Here is a 25,295-nt window from a genome sequence, read left to right on the forward strand (position 1 = left end):
GTTTTGTAAACTCACCCACGTACTGGATAATTCCCAAGAGTTTCTAAAGAATCAATGAGCTGAGATAGCTCAATTTCCCGACACATAATCTGTAAGGGCCTTTTATTATGTGTTTTCTTTAAGGTTGTTTTACTAAGGATGACATCAGACAACAGCATTGACCCTTCTGTTTAAGGTGCTGATGTATTTAGGACTGAACCTTTATATTTCTTGTGGTGTCTGACAACAGAAGCCCATCATATAGAATTTTGTTTTTAATGAAGAAAAAAAAGAAGGTATCATTTAATTTTGATTTTGGGAAAAATTTCTCTTGATTTTGGTGAAGGTTTCCTGCTGACATTCCTAGAGTTAACTGAATTTTCAGTAATTTGCTACTAGTACTGACTATACTTGCTGAAGCTGCTGCTAATGAATATTTTATAAAGCAGGAGGAAGATATTAGGTCTCAGTATGGATGTCTGCCAAGTCTAAATTTCTCACCTTGATGTTGTAACTCAGCTCCAGTCCCACTTTTTCAGCTGCCTGAGGCAATCTCCAACTGAATGTCCCATTATTAACTTAAATTCAACAAGTGCAAAATCAAGCTTAGTATTTTAGTCTTCAAATTCTTCCTGCTGACCTCATTTTTGCTAGGAGGACCATTGATCTGGTTACTCGGACTCAGACTTTCAACTGCAATCATAGGAGCTGCAATCATAGGGCTTCCTTTTTGGCATGGTGCTGTGAAGAGCTTAGCTAACATATGGATTTAATTCTCACTAAAACCCTGTGAGGTAGGTACCAGAACTATCATTACTGTACTTTAAGATGGGGAAGCTGCAACAGAGTGGGGTTGTTGATTTATTTAAGATCACTTAACTAGTGACTGGGATGGAAGGACTCAGACCTGAGGCTGCAAACATCAGAGCTTGAAACTTTCAACCACCTTTTCACTTTGCCTTAATTACCTCTGACTCCTTCCTCTTTGCCTGATTATGTACACTTTGTCCCTAAAATGTTCATACAACTGTCTTCTCCTTTCCATTTCAATGGCACCGCTGAGTTCAGCCCCTCATTACCTGTCACTTCTCCTAAGTGGTCTTCCTGCTCTTTACTGATGCATTCATCTTCTTAAAGAGTCAGTTCATGTATACAATCAGCCTAATGAAAAGTCTTTGATGGCTACCCATGGTCTGAGTGTCATTTTCATACTCAGACTTTCAGGTTACCAATCATAGTTCCGACCACTTATCTTCATTCATGAACACTGTGTTTTATCCAGTCTAGACTTCTTCCTGTATTCTGAACTTCTGTGTCTGTTGAAATTCTACTTGTCACCTTCATAGTATAGATAAGTGCTTCTTCCTTCATGAAGCCTTCCCTGATTCCTTTAATTATATAAAGATATTCTGGACTTTTCTTATGAAAACATATTCTAGCCTGTACCATGGTCACTTGTATACTTATCACCCCTATAGGATCCTAGGTCTTCTAGGGTTGAACTCTGTGTCCTATTACCTTTTTGGTTGGTAATTATGTAGCATAGTACTATCAGTGCTTGCGATTCTTTCTTGAAAAGTTAAGATGTATTACATTTTATTCTTAGGTGTTGTCAGGATATGTGGTCCATATACTCAAGATGTTTTCAATCTAGTAAGGGAAACAAAGCTGTTATTTAAAACTCAGCTAGAGAAGAATCAGGGGCTCAGCCATGAGAGTGATGAAAGAAGAGAGAGGATGGGAGGGGAGAAATGAATGGAGAAAGATTTAGAGAAAAGGTGACACCTGAGTTTAATGCTGAAAATTGAAGGAAGCTGCTCTAAGTGGAAGGAGGGTGTTCTGAGCTAGGCACAAGCATGAGTCAAGGCTGTGAGGTAGGGACGGCACTTTGGGAACATCTATTGAGAAGAAAAAACACCAGGAGAGTTCAGTGGATTTCAAAGTAAAACAATTCCCTCAAAGTTAGTGTCATTTCTTTTTTTAAAAAATGTTTATTTTAAAATTGAGATATAATTGACAGAACAGTGTATAATTTTAAGGTATACAGCATGTTAATTTGATACATTTATTGGTTGGAATAGGTGTTAGCTAACATATCTATCAAAAGTTCCCATCACAAAGCTTTTTTTAAATAATCAGCATTCCTCCAAGTTAGTTACAATTAGTAAGTTTTTACTACATATTTTTATGCTGTTATATAATTGCTAGAATTCATCATTGACTACCTGAATTACAGTACACAGCAATATGCTGGCAAACCGCTTCCTTTTTCTGATTTTTAACTGCCATTGTATTGTAAGGTTTTGAATCCTTATACAGCCTAAGACAGATGGTAAGAAACTATCTCATGGTTGAGATTTTATAACTCTAAAAAATAAGGACATTTTTATAATGGACTTTCTACATACTAAAAAAATTTCCTTCATACTGATTTATTCATGCAAAATTGCTATATGATTTCCCCTGCTATTGTTCTAAGAGGAGAGATGTTCATAAATGTATAGTGAATATATAAAACTCACTTATGTACTGTACTTATGATCTAATCCAGATTCAACACTGGCTATGAAGATCGACAAATCTTGGTTGTGATAAATTATTACACAGACATATTCCCACTAAGGTACTAACAAAAAAAAACAATGAAAATTGACTAATTCATTTTGAAACTCTACCTTAAAAGCCAGAACAAAGAGAAGAAAAGGGATTTAAAAAGTATACTTAAAAAAAAAATACACATCATCTTGAGGGAAAAATAAGACATCAGTACATGATTATAAAGCACTGACTATTTTCCCATTTGTTAAATTCGTTTTGATATGAATTACACATCATTTTTTCCTTAGGACTATAGAGTTGCTAATTTTCTCCATATGTGTACACTTCATCTTTGACCTTTAACAAATGTCCTCTAGGCAGACCACTTACCATCCAAGAACAATGTCACAGCACCATTTTACATGCACACAAAGGGCTGAAGGCTCCATAAAAATAAATGATCCATGTTATAAGCTACATTAACCCACAGAATAATAAGCTATTGCAGCCCTGTAAATTTTAGTGCCATCCATTCAAAACCACACTGGGTCACTTTAGTATTAAATTCATAGGAACAAAATAGTAAATACACATTTTATCTGTTAAGCTGCCAGCTATATATTTTGTGTAAAAGTCTGTTAGCCTAGGAAACCTATTGAAAGGTGTATCAGGCAGTGTATATTTAAAAGCAGTGTCTCTTTCCAATACACGATTTTATGTTAAAGATACACTTACTATTCAGCATCATGTATATTTAATATCACAACCTCTACTTCAGTGCCCTAAAAAGCCTATTTTTATTTTGTTGCTTCCATTATTGAAGAGCTAATATTTGGTTCTCCCACAATTTTGTAAAGTGCAGGCAACCCACAAGAGCTTCTAGTTTTAGCTAGCAGTCCTGTGGGACTACGATAATTGTTATGAAATCATTAATTCTACATTAGCAGTTTCAACTGTCAGGTACATATAACAATAATTGCAGTTAATGAATGCTGCTTAACTTATTAAATACAAAATGAAAATCAGTATTCTTTTATACACAGCACTGAGACAGAGTACCATTGATCATTTGTGTATACCACATTGAATATGCTACCGTCATTTATTGGTCAGGGTATATAGCCATATTTTTTAAGACTTCTCTTCATTAAAAGAAAAATGCAGGGAATTCTAACTCTCTAATTAAAGTGTAATTAAAATAATTAGTACCCAAGGGAATATTTAATAAGAATCTATGTCTATGAAAAAACAATCCAGCAGAACCAAGACTTAGTTCCTTCTTTGGATAAACAAGATTCTTTCTTGTGCCACCTTCTCTCCCCCAAAGAGTAAGTATACTCTTTCATACTTACAAGAGTATGAAAAAGTCCCCAAACTTCCAATTGTTTGAAATATTAGTGTTGTGTCTTTCTCAAACGTCTGGGCAGTGAAACTTGTGTACAAAGATACAGCCTATTTCTTGATTTAAAAAGTATGAACTAGATTTCTTGTTTTCAGTCACTCAAAGTAAACTGTGTAGACATTTGCAAGAGCAAACAGAGAAGAATTTCTGAAAATGTAAGATGCAAAGGTATCATTTTTAGGATCCCAGAGGCATCTGCTTCCAATCAGTATGCTCTGGCCAGTCCGTTGTCCAATGTGAACCATCACAATTAGTTTATATCGTGGAATCATCAAGTCCTTGACCTGGGCTTTAATAATCTAGAAATTAAAAGCAAACAAAACATCCTCACTTAGTCACATTGAAATGTAAGAGTCTTAATTTTCCTCATAAATATAGTGGATTTAACTGAAGAAAACAGCATGATACATTTTGGATCCTTTTTTTTTTTTTTTTTTTTGCGGTACGCGGGCCTCTCACTGTTGTGGCCTCTCCCGTTGCGGAGCACAGGCTCCGGACGCGCAGGCTCAGCGGCCATGGCTCACGGGCCCAGCCGCTCCACGGCATGTGGGATCTTCCCAGACTGGGGCACGAACCCATGTCCCCTGCATCGGCAGGAAGACACTCAACCACTGCCCCACCAGGGAAGCCCTTGGATCCTTTTAACTGTTGTAGAATGGTAGCTATAATTTCCTTCAAGCACTGGCCTCACAAGACAGGACATTTAGGGACAAAATGATAGCCCAAGCAAGAAATCTACGTTTTCTAAGGCACATGGAAAAATGATAATCCAGAGAATAGAGTTTAATGGATTTATTACATTCTTTGAAAATCTATGTTGAGATGGCTTCTCTTCAAAGAATGTTGGCATTTGAGTTATACCCTCTTGTTCATGTCTAATTAAGGGACCATACAGCTGGAGTCTCCTGTAATATGACTAATCGTGAATGCTTATTAGAGAGTTTGTAATAAAAAAGAAAGTAGAGAAAACCTGATGGAGTGCCAGCATTTTATTTGATAAAAATAGAAAGGTATTTAAAGGCCACAATGTTTGCATTTGATGGCATACAAAGAAGGTGCCTTGGGGAAGAAAAAATGATTATTAAAGTGTATTTTTTACAATAAAAACTTTTTAATAAATGGGGCAGTTTTATATATTTCTTAAACAGAATACATGCAAGTGATGCCCATAATAATTGTATTAGACAAAGGCTTTTTACACACACAAGACAAACATAGAATATGACCTAATAAATATTTTTATAAAATAAAAATAAGCAGTTTTACTGCTACTGCAAATTAATTGCCTTCATCAAAAAGTAGGGGGTTGTGCTTTCAACAACTATTCTCATCATAGTTAACACTTTGGGAAATCATAAGCATACCTCAGAAATTGTTTTAGTCATCTGTCTACAGAGCTCTGGTTCATATTTTTCTTCTTGTAGGTAGTTAGTTAACACATCTTTCAGAATATGATTGACAATGACAACAGGAAAATGTTTGGTAGGACCTGAAAATACAGATGGAATTTCTTTCAAAGAAGTAATTTCAAATCATATCCATCTACCCCATAGCTTTATTGAAAGAGGGGTCTGAGAAGGGAACTAGATCCCAGAAGAGCCATGTGGAGAGGGCTCCCTTAAGAGTAGCTTATGTCCTTCTGTTGATAGATGCAAACAGCCCAAGATGAGCCCAAAGGCAAGGGTTCACACTCCTCTCTTCCTGCTGAAGTTTCCCTACGGCTGAACTTAACCAGAAGGTGACAGCCCGTGCCTAGAGTTGAGTTAGGTCAGCCTCCTGGGGCTCAGCTAATAGTATTTTTATTTTGATGATTATACATGAATTGTTCAATTAAATTTAAATCAGCCTGGGGAATGAATGTGGACAAGTAAAACAGAGACATCTGCTACGAGTATGAAAATTAACCCCAGTATTGAGTCAGCAGGAATCTCTGTTCTACAGGAGAACGACAAGCAGTTATAAACCTATGAAGGGTCGGTCCTGGTTGCTCTTGCTTCATGGGGTCAGAGCTAAGGCACCAGCCCCAGTAGGCAAGCCCCCAGACACCTACTGTGTCACCATCCTGTGGATGTTTTAGAAGATTTCCACTTGCATACGCTAGTGAAATGAGGCTAAATTTGAGAGTGGTTTCTCCCTTCCTACTTAAGAAATTAAAAAATGATACTAACAGCTTGGACTAAATTAAATAGACTATGTCCTTTAGATTGGTACCTCTCTTTTTCACTCCCTCCTACCAAGCTCTCGTATGGCATTTACCTTAACTTGACCTGTATCATTCACACGGAACTTAATTCGGCCAGGTATTATAGCGACCGTAGGCATTGTTCCCTTCAGAAAATAGTAAATTCCTTCAGTGCATATGTTTGTCCACCTACGCTTAGTACTCCTCCCTGTGATTTGGGAACAGCATCTCCCAAATGGAAGGAACTGGTCCTCTTCCCACTCTAACCATGTGGTTCTTTAGGCTCTACCATCATTTTCTTTGAGCCCAAGTCCAGATCATGGTTGATTGGCCCTTGATGGACTTGCCCCAAGCCAGGCCAATTAGAGTCCTTTCTTGGAATTTTTATTTTAAATTGGAGCTAGGAAAAAAAAAAAAAGTCAGTCTCTTTTTGGTGTTAAAAGTTATGACACGTGACTCTCAGGAACTGCTGGAGGCTGTTTCTCACAGTGGGAAGGCAGCCAGGCCACGGTGAGAGAGGGAGCCTCACACAGTTTAGGGCTGGAAAGATGGAATCCTGGGGGCACCTGAGTCTCAGTTTCTAGTAGCTCCCACTGTCCAGCTGCACCAATGCCCTTTCTGCACTTTGCTCAGGTTTGTCTTTTTAATCTCATTAACAAGATTCTATTCTGAAAAGAATTTTAAATATGGTAGTAAACTTTTCTTTTCTCACTTCTTTGTGACCTTGGCCCTATACAGCCAGAATTATCTATTGCCTTACTCAGGCTGGGATGCTGAGAGGCAAAGAGAGAGAGTCAATATTCAGCATTTGACTTCCAAAACAAGCTCCTGAAGCTTTCAGAATCAACTAATGTGAATGCCTAAGCTTTTTTTCATTTTTTTTTTAGAGCAAATTTTTTTCTTTAGGAGGAAAAAACGTCTTTAGAAGTCAAAAAGCAAAGATCTGAAGAAGTATCAGGATGGAAAAAAAAAAAAGAAAGAGAAACTTGTCCATAAAAATAGATTTAAGAGAGAATAGATAAAAATTTGGTTATTTAATATATCTGTGTCTTAGCTTCCCAAAAAGGAATAGTGATAAGAATGATCACATATTGTTTTTTGTTGGGATTAAATGAGACGAAGTATTTAAAATGCTCAGAACAGTGCCTGCCACACAAAAAAGCCACTCATTAGAGCTTTGTTATTAAGAGTGTTTTAGCTGTTATTGTTGCTACCTTATTCTGAGCAAAGAGACAGGGATTGCTCTTGCTGAGAAGGCAGCAAGATGGGCAACAGTGTAAAGGAGGGATGTAGTGAGGCCTCCACAGGCGGGAAGGACCCTGTAGGGTGGAGCAAAGTCAGCACTGAGAGATTGGCAGACTCTGTCCAACAAAGCCTCTGGTGACAGGGCCTGCTCATCTCACGGGAGTTGAGTTCAAACGATGTCTCTCTCTCTGTCTTTAGATTCTATTTTTCAGTAATTGGCTTCAGGTGGACTGTCTCGATGTGGCAGCAAAGATGGCCCCCTATAGCCCTTGTGTGACGTGGTGCTCACAGTGTTTTTAAAAAATCAGGTACCTCTATAGTCATTGCTCCAGAAAAAGTCCTGTGGAGAACTCATTCCATACTTAATAGGAAATTATGTTGGATGTCATAGAAGGCTTTTCTTCTTAGTGATCTAAGGTGAAGACCTAGAGTCAGTCAGTTTGAGAAACAATAACATACTGAATGGGGAAGCAATTTAAATACAATAGTTCATTTAATTCTCACAGTATCCCTAGATGTGTGGACTATTATCTCTACTTGCAGATGAAGAAACTGAGATTCAAGGATGCTGAATCCCTTGCTCAAACATCATTTATTTAGGAATAGGCAAAATGAGCATTCAGATTCATATACATTGGACCCTACAGCTCGTATTTTCTTCTGTACTCATGTTTCAGTAATTAATTAATGGGAAGAGGTAAGTGGCTTTTATTATAAGAAATATGTTTTCATTCTTCCATTCCCCCTTTTTAAAAATTATAATTTATCTCATTCTTGGTGGCTGTAATTACTTAGATAAAGGGAGGAAAAACATGCTAAACATTTAAGATGTGTTTACATGATGCATGTGAAAAAGTAAACACAGTGATACTGGTGATTGAGTTTTTCCTCACTCTTCTGGTCAGTATTCATTGTATAGATAGGAGAAAATGTTTGCCAAAGGCCCACAGACTACCTTCTTTCAGATGCAAAATAAACCCAGAAACAAGTGGAAGTGGAAATACATTTTTGATTATTAACAAAATAGCTAGTTAAATGCTTTAAAAATGGATTGTCATGTATAAAAGACTTTAATCACAAAAGAATAATTCACATAACTTTCTGAAAGAAAATATGGAAAATACTTTATACTAAGCTATTTCTAAAATTACTTTTCTAACTTGCTTCAACACTCAGTACTTCTAAAACTGATTAGACAGTTTAGTTTATTTGGAGAAATGTTATGAAAATAGATCCTTTTGAAGAAGAAACACAGGGCTTCATATTTCAAATGCTTTATCTTGTGAAAATCAGATTCAAAGCCTTCTAGCATGCAGAGCCCAGAGTCATAGGCACGAACGGCAAAGCTCTTTTAGTTACAGGAAGACCTGACCCAAACTTACTTTGCCTAACTGAAAAGTCTAAGAGTACACAGCTGGATGTAGGACGTGGTCTCAGGCTTCATGTGAGGGCAAGATGGCCAAAGCTGCCATAAGCCCTTATTCTTTCCAGTTTCAGGATATGAACTGCTTCCTCAACAGCCCAAACAACATTTTCTGAATTGAACCTCAAAGGCTTTGATGGCCTTGACCAAATCCCCAAATCAGTCACTGTTACATCTCTGAAGCCAGTGTCAGCTTCAGGAGGATGCTATGGACCAAAAGTGATAATGATGGCAGTGGTCGGGCTCCCCCAAAGGAAACTGGGTCAGGCTACCAGAAGGAGTATAAATGTATCTTGGTTGGCAGGAATATTAGCTGTCTACCATAGGCACTGTGAAAATACCAGTAGACAGACTAATTATGGAGCCTTATACTCCATGTCGTCTTGGGGATTACTGTAGAAAACTGGCTAGAAGGCCTAATGGGATGTGCTGATGGTCTATAATTTTCCTGAGGTTAACTGACCACAGATGAAACCACTCTGGCCCATGGAGTCTTCCTGGTAAGTCTCTGCGGAATTTCTATACAGCAGTAATTATATACGGATTCAGATAATAGTGAGAAGGTACTCATTTAGAGAAAGCAAGTAGTTCTATGAAGAAATGTGAATGGGGAATGATAGTCACTGTGGACTCCACCTGGAGTATAGGGGCAGGTGCAAAGATTTTTGTTTTCAAAGACCCAAAACCTCTGCGGGAAAAGATAAACATTGGCAACAGGGGACCAGGAATCATTTGCCTTTGTCTTAAGGCTTTTTTCTCCACCCATCAGCAACCTTGGTTGGTTTTGTTTGATAAAACTATAATGCATATCTCTTTCATTTAACTCAAGTAGATATAAAAAACTCCACAAGAAATACCCAATGAACTCCTTAATTCAGTAATACAACTACACCTCAGTGCCGCCCAGTGACTTGCTTGGTATTTAGAAAATACTGATAAAGAAAAGTAGGCAATGGATACTGGTCCCACTGTGCAGAGGAAGAAATTAAAGCAATACCAAATCACCCAATTAATTAAGATCCCTTATATTGTGCTAGCATTGAAGACAATGCCAGGTTATCAGATATTATTTTAAGTAAATATCACCCATAAAATTGGAAGTCTTAAATAGGATGGAGTGATAAAATAACACACCCAGTTGGTAGGTGTTTTCCATCTGAACTGCGAGGTGAGAGGCATCTTCATGTTGGCTAGGTTCATCCATATAAGACACTGTACTCAGAGAGCTAAAAGCAAGGAGAAAACAAATTTCAACAGTTACTATAACAATAATAGCAAAACACCATGTTGCTCTTAGCAAAGATGCGACAGAAGTTTTATGTTTTCTCTAAAAATATTTCAAGCAAGTCCCCTGTAAATATCCTGGTAATACATTTAAAGTCTAAAACATTTTAGAGATGGAAATATTACCAGTGTAGAGAAGTCACTTGGAGCATGTCTCAATATAGTGGTTGAAGCCCAGTGCAGTGCCTGGGCATTTGATTATCACGAAAGTATTCATGGGTTGTTCCATCTGTGGGCTAATGGAGTATGTACAGTCAGCCCTTCGCATCCAGGGATTCATCCAGTCACGTATTTCAGTTGGTTAAATCCGCGGATGTGGAACCCATGGATATGGAGGACCAACTGTACTGCGCCATTTTATATAAGGGACTTGAGCATCCACTGCTTTTGGTATCCGTGGGGGGCTCCCGGAACCAATGCTCAGCAGATTCCGAGGGCTGACTGTACACGTTTCAAAAGCTATTGTCAATTGCATCTCTACTGCAGGTGCAAAAGTCTCTCCTCAAAGTGAGGAAGCTTAAAATGTTGGGCAACAAGCTCTTTACATACATGGGGGATTATAAGGAGTTTACTATTAAATGTACCTCACAAAATCCCTTTAGTAGAAAAAAGAAAAACGAGAAACTCATCTACATGATGAGAGAAACCGCAATTCACCCAAACTATAGTAATCAATAAGCATCAATCACCCTTTTCAACATTAAGAAAGGGATTTGGCTTGGTTACCAAGGCAATATAAGCGTATCCAGGTGCTGAACAGGAGACTCAAATGAAGAGTAACCCCTAAAGTCCCTCCAGCACTACTTAATCAGAGAAAATTCAGCTGTCACTAATGGCAGTCTCAGATCTCTACCCCAGTTCTCTCCACCTGTGAAACGGAGGTTAAGACCGATATCATTTCAAAGGAGATGATATAACAGTGTGTGTGTGCGTGTGTGCGTGTGTGTGTGTGTTTTCAGAGTGATTACTTTTATAAGCAGGCTAAGTTTTTGCTTTAATTAAATGAGAATGAGATATTTGTTCTTAATCTTTGGGGACTTTTTTTCTCTCTGCAAGGAGTTTTAAATACTTAGTTCTGAGCTGTTGGGAGTTAGTGAGCTTCCTGAAAATTGCTATTTTAAGAAAATCACGGATATTATATTTTAAAAATCATTTAATACAATTTAAACAATAAATTAAGGTTTACCCACCCAGCCTAAGAAAGTGATGTAAGACATTACGGCTGCTTTTCCACAATGGATTTCTGGATTAGTGAGTTAGTCTCCATTCTTATAACACCTGCTTTCCTCAATTTTCTGCTGCCCTTTGAAGTAGCAACCAACCTATTTAGCCACGTTGGCTGCAGGTGTTGTGAGCAGCGCCAAAGATGGTAGCTTCTGCTTAGAAAAACCAATGTTGCATAAGCCCCTTGATTTTAAGATAAGCCAGCCTGCCCCAATATTGTATATGCTACTTTTTTTCTGCAAAATATTTTCCATCAATTGTCTCATTTTATCTTTAAAATACCCCCTTTAAGGAAGTAAAAGAGTCATTATTCTGCCCATTTCAGCGATAAAGGGAACTGGCAAAGTGCTTAACTGCATACACATACGAAAGGCAGACTTAGATTTCAAATACTCTATTTACCTCTGTAACAAAGTTTCAAATATGATCATATCTGATAGAATGGAGATAGGGGCAATGACTACCTGAAATAATTAATTGCTGCAATTAAAAGTTACTTGCACAAACATAAGAAGATGTTAATAAAACCCTATTTCTTTTCTACTAAACGCCATATTAAAAACTCATAGAAGGAGAAGTAGAGTTTGTATAAAACTCAAATTAGCAGAGGTAGAAGTCTAACACAAAAAAGCAAGTAATGATTTTTTGCTTTGGATACTATTGCTTTGTTATTGCCATGTTACTAAAAAAAATGATATCCAGTGCAGTTTGTAATATTATCAGTATGATATTGGTAACTGTCATAAGGGCAGCTTCAAAACCCCATTGGCTGAAGATTGCTGTGCAAATAGAAAGTTTTTTAGAGTGACTTTTTTTTGAAATACTGAAGGTGATTTCGTACAGTGCCTTTTTATTTCTACAGCAATCTGTAAACCGTGTATGCTCATTGTAAAAATTTCAAAGTGTACAGGAAAGTATAAAGAACAAAGTAAAGTTACACAAAAAAGTACTAACCTCAGTGATTATCTAGCCACTCTTAATGTTAAAAAAACTTTTCAGACATGATTTTACATATGGGATCTATTATAGACGCTGTTTTTTTTTCACTCAGAAATATATAGCAGATAACTATGTCAATAAATAGTAATCTGCATCCATGTTTTAAATATCAAGACAGTATTTAATTTATGAACATACTGCATTTTAGTTAACCAGGCCATTTAGGTTGTTTTCAATATTCCATCATTATAAAGAAAACTATAATGACCATTGTGGCAGGGACTCATTTGCTTTCCAATGTTGTTCTCTTCTTCCTTGGTAGCAGTACCAGAAGTTTGTGGGAATATTTCTCTCCAAATTGAAGACAAATACTTGGACTCTTTAGTGCTACTGGGGCCATGTGGCTTATAAGCCAATAAGATGTAAGTGGAAGTTATGGGTGAAAATTCTGAGAGAATTAATTCAACCAACTAAGTCAACCAGCAGGGGCCTGTTCATGACTGGACCGTGGATATGATGGCAAGAGCTCAGCAGCTATCTTGGATCTTGAGATGACGTTATGGATTGTAGATCAGAAGCTAGAAGACTAGTCCTTCTAGACTTCTTTTATGTAAGAGAAAATATATTTGTATTTTGTTTAAGCCACTGTTTTTATTTTTTATAAAAAGATTTTTATAAGAAGCATTAGATATAACTGATACAAATTTTAACTGACAGAGTTTGGAAGTGGGATGCTGCAAGTAATAGAGCACAAAACTTGGAGTTAATTTTGTGGAAGAGACGGGGCTTTGGGGAGTGAGATTTCAGATATTTCAGATATATTAACCTGGCTTCCCTTATCATGCAGAAGGAAAATATTTGGTTAGTCTATTGATTTCTGTACTTTGGAAATCTGACCATGTATCAACCAAGACTATAATTTCATGTAAGTTATAGAAAAATTTTACTTTTTTAAAAACCCTATTTATGGTATTTTTTGAAACTGATATCTGATAGTTCCTATATTAGAATGAGATGCCTCGGAAGAAGGGAGAGAGAAAAGAGAATAAGTTGAACAGAAAAAATACAATATATATTGCATGAAAAAAGACAAAAAGAAGACATAAAATATTATAAGTGCTTGCAATTACCAATGTCAGTTCAGAATACGGACTTAGAAAAACATGTACATATTTTCTATTGATAAACAGCTTTATTCAAGCCCTTTGAAATTTTTAAAGATAAAAATGTGAGATGCTTCAAAGAACAAATTTATAATTTTAATTACCAGTGCTGTATTCACAGCACAACAAATTTATTGGGTATATTTCACATTACACGTGGATGAGTTTCTGTTGCCTATGACCAGGCCTTCCCTAGTTTATAATAATAATCCTTCTTAGATACATGATCTCACTGCGAATGGAAGGCTGTAGTTGATTTTTTTAAATGTGAAAAATGTTCTTGCTGTCTATGTGTTTCATCAGCTTGTTGGCATTTATGGAAGAAAAGGATTTCAACTGGCAAAATGTGCCCAAAGGAGTTGTAAAGTTTTAGGCAGGAAGGTCGTTTAAAAGTAAAAGCAGGAAAACTGAAAGTCTGGTGTAAACTGCTGGTGAAAACAGTGAACAAATGAACTAATACTATTCTAGAGAGAAGAGTAACAATTTGTAACCAATATAAATTTCCATTAATACTTGGAATCACATGTACCATTGCTCAGGACAGACTTGAAATTAGCCTGGTTGTGGAAATAGCTGCATGAAATTGGTACACAATAACAAAAGTAACTCTCTTACATTGTGTCCCATGCTAACCCAACAGCCTGTGTTATGATTATGCAGAAAAGAGCCAAAAAAATTAGCTAGGGAGTTGGAATATGTTTATTTTTCATGAAATTCAGTTTTCCTGAAAACATCTTACACATTTGCATGCTGACCATTCCTTGAATTACACAGAATAAGTACAAGGCATGTCTTATTGTCATGATGGTTGGAGATAGAAACAATAATGTCAATTAAATCTCACCAGCCATAATACCATCTAATTATTATTAAGAATTCATTTCCAGACATTTTCACTGCCATTATGCCTTAGATGTTTTAAGCTGCAGTAAGAGATAATGTTTGAATAGATAGCTAGCCTTGAAGCCATTCATTTAGCAGCTTAAGAAGGTCACACTATCACCTCTTTCTTCGATTTGTAACTGTGAAATGCCTGGAACTACCGTATTTTGAATGGAATCATTTAAGCATGACCCTCTCTTATTTTTTAAAATCTGTTATTAAAGTCACGTGCTGCCTCCCAGTGGGGTTATTTCAGAGAGCACAGAGAAAAAGAAGGCTTCAGGGTATAAATTTGTACATTTGTTCTTTTCTTTTTGCTTCATTCTTTCAACAGCTATTTATTGCCCACCATGTGGCAGGCAAAGTGGGAAGTACTGGGAATACAAAGGAAAATAAGACTTCCTGTGCTGGAGACACAAGATGTAGAAAACAAAATATGCATCAAAACTCACTTGGGGGCTTCCCTGGTGGTGCAGTGGTGGGAGTCTGCCTGCCGATGCGGGGACGCGGGTTCGTGCCCCGGTCCGGGAGGATCCCACGTGCCGCGGAGCGGCTGGGCCCGTGGGCTATGGCCTCTGGGCCTGCGCGTCCGGAGCCTGTGCTCCGCAACGGGAGAGGCCACAGCAGTGAGAGGCCCGCGTACCGCAAAAAAACCCTCACTTGGGAACTTTCCACCTCAAAATGTCTATGGACATTTTTATGACTATTATGCTTAAGATCAAAAGCGTACCAACTCTTCCCCCATCAGTGGAAGGTACAAGCTGTCTGTTAAGGTAATTTAGTTGTGTGTAGCCATTTAGTTTTATAGCAGTATTGCCGTATTTTTACATAGTTTTAAGATATTTTATTCACATTATGGGTCCCATCTTACAAGTAAGAGAAAGGTTGTAATGGAAACAAAAGTCAAGATATGTTTTCAAAAATGAAAGAGGAGAGAAAATGACATGATATGTGTTCTTGTGGGATACATTTTTAAGAGTAGGAATGATTCTGAAGGCCAAAGAATGAACCATGCAACCTGTGAAAAGTCTAGCTCTGAAGCGATTGAAGATAATCCAGGATATGTGACTGACAAAGCAGAACAAATTTGAGTGGGTGAATAGAAAGTCAGAGTTAGTGTCTGAAGCCCACTGTTGGATCTCTTTATTCAAGAGAAGGTGAGGTTAAGGTCAGGAGCAGCTGATGAAACTTCTGTTGCAGCTCCGGGATGAATGCACAGTTCAAAGTTGCATTACCCTTGGCAATCATCAGAGAGGTGAGGCTGGGAGTGTGTGTGCCATGGTTACCTCCACAGTGCCATGGAGATCATCAAGGAGTGTCGTCTATCCCAACAGATGTTCAACGCAAATGATAATGTTCTTCTTCTTTTTTAATAGGTGCACAATGGAATGTTTCAGCAAGAAGGTAAAGTATACCTTGTTTTAAAAATTTGAACATTTTTCTTTTTGCTGTAAATGCATCTTTTGTCTGCAAGATGAAAGCCCTTAGTCACCCTGGACTTACATACTCGGAACTGTGAACCTAACCTGTTTGTGTTCAGGAATTAGGATAATGCAATAATTATTCATTCTACTGTCAAAAAATATTTATTGAGTGACTGCTATGTGCCAGGTGCTATTCTAGGCCCCTGGGATATAAAAAACAAAAAAAAACCTCAAAACAACAACAACAACAAAAAACAAAAAAACCCAGAAAACAAAAACAAACTAAAATCTCTGCCCTCATGGAACCTAGTGAAAAGAGACAGAAAAAAGACAATAAAATACTAAACAAGTAAGTTATATGCTATGTTAGAAGATGATAAATGCTACATGGAAAAGGAGAGCTTAGTTAAGGGAGCTTGAAAGTGGATGGGAGAGAGGCAGTTGTGTGTAATTTTAAACAGAATGATCAAGATAGATCTCCCTGAGCAAAGAGTTGGAGGAGGTGAGGAAATGAGCCATGTGGATGTCGGAGGGAAGGGTGTGTCAGGGAAGAGGAAGGCACATGCATAGGCTTCGAGCAGAAGGCTGCCTGGTAGTTTTGAAGAAGTGCATAGAGGCCAGAGTAGCTGGAGAAGAGGCAGCAAGCAGGAGGGTGGAAGGAGATGAGGTTACCAGGGTGTCAGGTAGCTGGACCATGTAGAGTTTTGTGGGCCATCTTAAAATCTTGGCTTTTACTCTGATAAAGTGGAAGCCTTTATAGAGTTTTGAGCAGAGGAATAGCAAGATCCATGTTATATTTTACAATGATAACTCCAAATGTTGTGCTGAGAATAGGCTGTAGGGCAGCATGTGTAAACACAGGGATTCCAGTTAGAAAGCTTTTATAGTAATCCAGGGGAGATGGCAGTAACTGCTAGGAACAAAATTGTGTCTCTTCAAAATTCATAGATTGAAGCCTTAACACCCCATGTGAGTATATTGGAGATAAGGCCTTTAAGGAGATCATTAAAGTGAAATGAAGTCGTAAGGGTGAAGCCCTGAACTGATAGAACTGGGCTCCTTACGTAAAAGAAAGAAACAGCAGCATTCTTTCCTCCATGCAAGGACACTGCGAAAAGATGGCCGTCTACAAGTCAGGAAGCGGGCCCTCACCAGAACCTAACCAAGCTGGCACCCTGATTTCAGACTTCCAGCCTCCAGGACTGTGAGAAAATAAATTCCTATTGTTAAAGCCACACAATCCGTGGTATTTTGTTATGGCAGCTCAAGCTAATACAGTGACCCAGACCAAGTCGGGGGGTAAGTGGTAAGTAGTTGGGTTCTTTTTTTAAAAAATTAATTAATTAATTAATTAATTAATTAATTTTTAGTTGAGTTGGGTCTTTGTTGCTGTGCGCAGGCTTTCTCTAGTTGCAGCGAGTGGGGGTTACTCTTGGTGGCGGTGCGCGGGCTTCTCATTGAGGTGGCTACTCTTGTTGAGGAGCACAGGCTCTAGGCATGCAGGTTTCAGTAGTTGTGGTGTGTGGCCTCAGCAGTTGTGGCTTGCAGGCTTGGTAGTTGTGGCGCATGGGCTTAGTTGCTCCACGGCATGTGGGATCTTCCCGGACCAGGGCTCAAACCCATGTCCCCTGCATTGGTGGGCAGACTCTTAACCACTGTGCCACCAGGGAAGTCCCAGTAGTTGGGTTCTGAATATATTTTCAAAATTGATCCAATGGAATCTCCTCTTGAATGGGAAGGAAGGTAGTTAAAGATTTAAGTTGTGAGATGCTGAGTTTGCAATGTCTGCTAGGTACTGAAGTGAGGGGTCAATAGGCAGTTAGACCTATGAGTCTGGGGTTTGGGAGAGATGTGTGGGCCGGAGATATACATCTGGGGGCATAGCACCATGTTCAGTCACTAGACTGGAGGAGATTCCTGAGGGGACAAGTGTAGGACAAGAGAAGAAGGGGAGAAAGGGACAAAGTGCTCCCTGAGGCACTCCTACATTAAGAAATTGGGGAGAAGAGGAGGGACCAGTGAAGAAGATTGAGAAGGACTGACCACTGCATCAGCAATGTGAAAGTCATTATGATCTTGACAAGGGCAATGCCACAAGTTCAGGGACAGTCTATTTTGTTCACCACTGCATCTTTGGCACATAGCACAATGCCAGTAACCCAGGCAACAAAAATGTGTTCAGTAAACAAAAGACATGATGCAGTGATGAAGTCATTGTTATTCTTATTTCATAGATAATATATTAAGACAAAGAATATTAAATAGTAGGTAGTTAACAGAAGATCAGGGATTCAAACTCAGGTCTAGTTTGATGCCAAAGTTCTATGTAACAATAATGATCAACACTTGCTCTGTTCTTTGATGTGCCAAGAACTATTCTAGTGCTTCCATGTATTATTTTAATAAATTCTCAACATGCCTGAACGGACAACTATTATTTTTATCCCATTTTGTAGAGGAAGAAACTGAGGCAAAGAAGGCTTAATAACTTATGCAAGACCAGCAGCTTGTAAGTGCTCACACTGGAATTGACCCCAGCCAGCGGTGGCAGAGCAGGCCTCTGAGTCACCCGTTCGACTCCCCGACTAAGCTCATGCTATTCCATTCACTCCTTCAGAGATACAGTTGACAACATGGGGGTTAGGGGTGTTGACCCTCTTTGCAGTGGAAAATCCAGTAGAAGTTATGGTCGGCCCTCAGTATCCATGGTTGCATTTCCTCAGTATCCTTGATTCCACATCCACAGCTCCAATCACGGATCGTGTAGTACTGCAGTATTTACTATTGAAAAAAAATCCACGTGTAAGTGGAACTGCACAGTTCACACTTGTGTTGTACAAGGGTTAGCTGCACTGCAATAGTTAGCCAGGGCTGCCATAATGAAGTACCAAGTCTGGGAGGCTTAAACAACAGAAGTTTGCTGTCTCACACTTCTGGAGGTTAGAAGTCCGAGAACCAGGTGTTGGCTGGATTGGTTCCTACTGAGAGCCCTGAGGGAAGGATCTGTTCCAGGCCTCTCTCGTTGGCTTGTGGATGGCCATCTCCTCCCTGTGTATCTTCACATCACCTCCCTCCAGGCCTGTTGGTGTCCAAGTTTCCTTTTCTTATAAGGACACCAGTCACATTGGTTTAGAACCCACCCTAATGAACTCACTTAAACTTAATTACCTCTTTAAATAAGAGGTAATTAAGTTTACCTCTTATTCCAAATAAGGTCACATTCAGAGGTATTGGGGATTAGGACTTCAATGTATGAATCTGGCAGGGGTAGTGGGGTACAATTAGCTCGTAACGAATAAAAATACTTTCATGAGGTCTCTAAATTCTAGGGTCAGAGAACCACAGTTGATTTGCTCTGTCATCTGGGAACTGTGATATGCTGGCCAGTCACTTTACCACAGCAAGCCTCAGTGTCCTCAGTATATGGGGATAATAGGGCATGTATATCCCTATTTTTTCTAAATACTGTTAGATTTCTTTGCTGAATGCCTATATAAGCTATTATTCTCACTAGCCTTGCCAACATTTGGTGTTATTCTCCCTTCTTATGTTTTGCCATTCAGTTGGGTGTAATATGGTATCTTGTCTTAATTTGCATTTTTCTCTTTCCAAGTGACTTTAAGCATCTCTTCACATTCTGCTTTGCCATTTGGGCTTTGCTTCTGTAAATTGCTATTCATCTCTTTTGATTATTAAAAATTGTTTTCCTGCTTTTTAAAAAAATTGTTAATATGCATGAGTTTACAAATATATATCTCCTACTGGCCTACAAACTGTGTCTATTGTATTCTTTGTTGAACAGAGATACAAGTTTTACTGTAGTTGTATTTATCAAGTTTTATTTTTAATGGTTTTAGTTTTTCATTTTGGGATCTTATTTAATAAATCTTTCCCTCCCACAGAACACAAAGATATTCTATACTTTCTTCTATTAGCTTTATAGCGTTCCACATTTCAGTCTTCCATCTGGAGTCTACCATGCAAATGGTGTAAGAATCTAGCTTCATTTTTTTTTCCTTCATATAGTAAGCCAGATTTCTCCCAAAACAATCTAGTAAAAACCCATCATTTCTCATGGAAGAAATCAAAGAGGAAATAAAATAATATCTAGAAACAAATGACAAAGAAAACATGATGACCCAAAACTTATGGGCTGCAGCAAAAGCAGTTCTAAGAGGGAAGTTTATAGCAATACAATCCTACCTCAAGAAACAAAAAACATCTCAAATAAACAACATAAACTTACACCTAAAGCAATTAGAGAAAGAAGAACAAAAAAACCCCAGGGTTAGCAGAAGGAAAGAAATCATAAAGATCAGATCAGAAATAAACGAAGGAAACAATAGCAAAGATCAATAAAACTAAAAGCTGGTTCTTCAAGAAGATAAACAAAATTGATAAACCATTAGCCAGACTCATGAAGAAAAAAAGGGAGAAGACTCAAATCAATAGAATTAGAAATGAAAAAGAAGTAAAACTGAGACTGCAGAAATATAAAGGATCATGAGAGATTACTACACACAACTATATACCAATAAAATGGACAACCTGGAAGAAATGGACAATCCCTAGAAAAGCACCACCTTCGGAGACTGAACCAGGAAGGAATAGAAAATATAAACAGACCAATCACAAGCATTGAAATTGAGTCTGTGATTAAAAATCTTCCAACAACAGGGGCTTCCCTGGTGGCACAGTGGCTGAGGGTCCGCCTGCCAATGCAGGGGACACGGGTTCATCCCCGGTCTGGGAAGATCCCACATGCTGCGGAGTGGCTGGGCCCGTGAGCCATGGCTGCTGAGGCTGTGCATCCACAGCCTGTGCTCCACAACGGGAGAGGCCACAACAGTGAGAGGCCCACGTACCATAAAAAAATAAAATAAAATCTTCCAACAACAAAAGACCAGAACGAGATGGCTTCACAGGTGAATTCTATCAAACATTTGGAGAAGAGCTAACACCTATCCTTCTCAAACTCTTCCAAAATATAGCAGAGGGAGGAACACTCCCAAACCCATTCTATGAGGCCACCATCACCCTGATACCAAAACCAAACAAAGATGTCACAAAGAAAGAAAACTACAGGCCAGTATCACTGATGAACATAGTTGCAAATATCGTCAACAAAATACTAGCAAACAGAACCCAAGAGCACATTAAAAGGATCATACACCATGAACAAGTGGGGTTTATCCCAGGAAAGCAAGGATTCTCCAATATATGCAAATCAATCAATGTGATACACCATATTAACAAACTGAAGGATAAAAACCACATGATCATCTCAATAGATGCAGAAAAAGCTTTTGACAAAATTCAACACCCATTTATGATAAAAACCCTCCAGAAAGTAGGCATAGAGGGAACTTACCTCAACAAAATAAAGGCCATATATGACAAACCCACAGCCAGCATCATTCTCAATGGTGAAAAACTGAAACCATTTCCACTAAGATCAGGAACAAGATAAGGATGTCCACTCTCACCACTATTACTCAACATAGTTTTGGAAGTTTTAGCCACAGCAATCAGAGAAGAAAAAGAAATAAAAGGAATACAAATCAGAAAAGAAGTAAAGCTGTCACTGTTTGCAGATGACATGATCCTATACATAGAGAACCCTAACGATGCTACCAGAAAACTACTAGAGCTAATCAATGAATTTGGTAAAGTAGCAGGATACAAAATTAATGCACAGAAATCTCTTGCATTCCTATACACTAATGATGAAAAATCTGAAAGAAAAATTAACCATTTATTATTGCAACAAAAAGAATAAAATATCTAGGAATAAACCTATCTAAGGAGACAAAAGATCTGTATGCAGAACACTATAGGACATTGCTGAAAGAAATTAAAGATGATACAAACAGATGGAGAGATATACCATGTTCTTGTATTGGAAGAATCAACATTGTGAAAATGACTATACTACCCAAAGCAATCTACAGATTCAATGCAAGCCCTATCAAACTACCAAAGGCATTTTTCACAGAACTAGAACAAAAAATTTCACAATTCGTATGGAAACACAAAAGACCCTGAATAGCCAAAGCAATCTTGAGAAAGAAAAACAGAGCTGGAGGAATCAGACTCCCTGACTTCAGACTATACTACAAAGCTACAGTTATCAAGACAGTATGGTACTGGCACAAAAACAGAAATATAGATCAATGGAACAGGATAGAAAGCCCAGAAATAAACCCACGCACATATGGTCACCTTATTTTTGATAAAGGAGACAAGAATATAAAATGGAGAAAAGACAGCCTCTTCAATAAGTGTTGCTGGGAAAACTGGACAGCTACATGTAAAAGAATGAAATTAGAACACTCCCTAACACCATACATAAAAATAAACTCAAAATGGATTAAAGACCTAAATGTAAGGCCAGACACTATCAAACTCTTAGAGGAAAACATAGGCAGAACACTCTGTGACATAAATCACAGCAAAATCCTTTTTGACTCACCTCCTAGAGAAATGGAAATAAAAACGAAAATAAACAAATGGGACTTAATGAAACTTCAAAGCTTTTTCACAGCAAAGGAAACCATAAACAAGACTAAAAGATAACCGTCAGAATGGTAGAAGATATTTGCAAATGAAGCAACTGACAAAGGATTAACCTACAAAATTTACAAGCAGCTCATGCAGCTCAATAACAAAAAAACAAACAACCCAATCCAAAAATGGGCAGAAGACCTAAATAGACATTTCTCCTAAGAAGATATACAGATTGCCAGCAAACTCATGAAAGGATGCTCAACATCACTAATCATCAGAGAAATGCAAATCAAAACTACAATGAGGTATCACCTCACACCAGTCAGAATGGCCATCATCAAAAAATCTACAAACAATAAATGCTGGAGAGGGTGTGGAGAAAAGGGAACCCTCTTGCACTGTTGGTGGGTATGTAAATTGATGGAGAACAGTATGGAGGTTCCTTAAAAAATTACAAATTGAACTACCATATGACCCAGCAATCCCACTACTGGGCATATACCCTGAGAAAACCATAATTCAAAAAGAGTTATGTAACCACAATGTTCACTACACCTCTATTTACGATAGCCAGGACATGGAAGTAACCTAAGTGTCCATCAACAGATGAATGGATAAAGAAGATGTGGCACATACATAAAATGGAATATTACTTAGCCATAAAAAGAAATGAAATTGCGTTACTTGTAGTGAGGTGGATGGACCTGGAGTCTGTCATACAGAATGAAGTAAGTCAGGAAGAGAAAAACAAATACTGTATGCTGACACATATATATGGAATCTAAAAAAATAAAAAGAAAAAACTGGTTCTGAAGAACCTAGGGGCAGGACAGGAATAGACACAGACATAGAGAATGGACTTGAGGACACAGGGAGGGAGAAGGGTAAACTAGGAAGAAGTGAGAGAGTGGCATGGACATATATACACTACCAAATGTAAAATAGATAGCTAGTGGGGAGCAGCCGCATAGCACAGGGAGATCAGCTCGGTGATTTGTGACCACGTAGATGGGTGGGATAGGGAGGGTGGGAGGGAAACGCAAGAGGGAGGAGATATGGGGATATATGTATAGGTATAGCTGATTCACTTTGTTATAAAGCAGAGACTAACACACCATTGTAAAGCAATTATACTCCAATAAAGGTGTTAAAAGATAAAGCCCATCATTTCCCCTTGCTCATATATTATGTTCTATATATTCATAGTTTCTATGTATTCCACTGCTTTATTTGTCTATTTCTACACCTATTTGTTTATTCCTGTATTTATTATTATTTTTACTTACTACAGCTTTGTGGTATATCTTAATATCCGATAGAGTAAATTCCTCCTCAATGCTCACTCTTCAAAGTTAACTTACTCAGAATTCTTTCCCTATTTATAAAATTTAGAAATGGTTTGTTGAGTTTCTCAAAACATACAAATGGGTTTTGATTGAGATATGTGCATTTGTAGATTAATTTGAGAAATATTGATATGCTTTTGTGTTAAGCAGTTTCATCTATGAATTATTTCACTATTAATTCAAATCTTCCTTAACAGGAATGCCTTTACCTGGGATCACAGTCAAAGGGCACTTTTCACAAAGATGCCAATGAAGGGTTATGTACAAAGATGTTCCACATGGCACTGCATACCTTGGCAGGGAGGGAAAACCAATCTGGGTGTTCATCCCTAGGGGAATGGATAAGAGCATGAGTGATGGATGTATATTAAGGACTATTATGCAGCAGTAAGAAGCAAAGAGCTAGATATCCATAGTCACATGAGTAAACATAAAAAACTAAAACTATTGAATGAGATATGAGATTGAGCAAACAAAATGAGATTTATAGCACAGTACCATTCATGTAAGTCAAAAATGCATATCTTTAAGTACTTGTTCTGTAATTTTTTATGAGAGAGTCAGTCAGGTGAAGTCACAGAAGGAGTCAGAGGACGGGTTCATGAAAACAGTTTATTATACTCACAGGTCCTAGAGGCAAGAGACACAACATGCCACACAGGACCATGTGGAAAAATGCCAGTGTGGTCAAGAGGCAGAAGACGGGAGCAAGGGAGAGCCAGGGGCCTTTATTGGGGTTTCCCAGGGAAAGGCAAAGTGGTACAGGGGAAACAGCTCAGGACTGGCCTGGTCTGAATAATTTCAGTGGGCTCTGAGCTATAGGAGAGGCCCCTAGTTGCCTGGTACTTGGCCCTGGGATGATTAGGGCAGAGAAATACTGCCTCCTGGGATGTGTGGGGGGGCCAGAGAGAACGGGTCAGGATGCCAGTCGGTTAGTTTGCATATTAAAGGCATGCTCCCTGCTGAGTCCTTGACTATCTTTAATAACTGGCTACCCTGGTGCCGGGGGCAGCCTCTCCCCAGCCAGAAAGGTTTTTGAAGATGTCAAAACATCATAATACACAGAAAATTAAAAATATATATAATATAGTATTTAAGTATGTATATTCTTGTAGTATATTTAGTATTTTGTGCATCAGAGTGGTTGCCTATTGGGAGATGAGAGTGGGAGTGAGGATGGGGAAGAAGGGGGCAATCAGGCAAACAAGGGGTCCTACTCATATTAGCGATGACAATGTGCTACGAAATGAGGAATAGTTTCAACTCATCTCGGCTCCTGAGAGAAGTAAGATAATAAATGAGATGAATGGGGATAATAAAAGTACCTTCTCTACTTAACCCACAGGGTTTTTAAGAGATTCATATGGATATTGTATGGGATGTATCTATTAAGCACAACTTAATATTAGCTATTATTGTGGTTTAATTTAGGAACATGGCCAATGCAGTTTCTCAAGCTTCTCTCTCTGGAGGGAAGCTGTGTCTCATCCAGATCTTGTTGGGGGCTTTAGTTTGATTCAGATGGCAATAGAGCTTATCAAAAGGAGGAAACAGGCCAGGCAACATCATTTTTAACTGCACATAAGCGGCTCAAGTAGTATAGGTTGGAATCATTGAATAAATTCATCACATTTAAAATGACTTGTGCATTGCCTTTCCCACCAGATTATTTCTGTGTGGTTCACCACCTACTCATTGGTCAATAAACATTTATTTCAAATGAAGCAATGAATGTAATCTTTTCCATTTTTTCCAAA

The 25,295-nt window shown here is 38.2% G+C and overlaps 1 protein-coding gene across 1 annotated transcript in view; it reads right to left on the reverse strand.

Moving 5' to 3' along the window:
- Positions 1 to 2,001: 2,001 nt before the first annotated feature.
- Positions 2,002 to 25,295, reverse strand: part of DYNLT5 (dynein light chain Tctex-type family member 5) — a 30,650-nt gene continuing 7,356 nt past the window's right edge. The window contains exons 4-6 of the mRNA XM_060142547.1: positions 9,904 to 9,995; positions 5,284 to 5,408; positions 2,002 to 4,218 (exon numbers count right to left, since the gene is read on the reverse strand). Coding sequence (XP_059998530.1) covers positions 4,015 to 4,218; positions 5,284 to 5,408; positions 9,904 to 9,995 — 421 coding nt within the window. The 3' untranslated portion in view covers positions 2,002 to 4,014. The remainder of the gene's footprint in view (positions 4,219 to 5,283; positions 5,409 to 9,903; positions 9,996 to 25,295) is intronic.

This window comes from Lagenorhynchus albirostris, chromosome 2 (assembly GCF_949774975.1).
Source record: "Lagenorhynchus albirostris chromosome 2, mLagAlb1.1, whole genome shotgun sequence".
Taxonomy (NCBI): Eukaryota; Metazoa; Chordata; class Mammalia; order Artiodactyla; family Delphinidae; genus Lagenorhynchus; species Lagenorhynchus albirostris.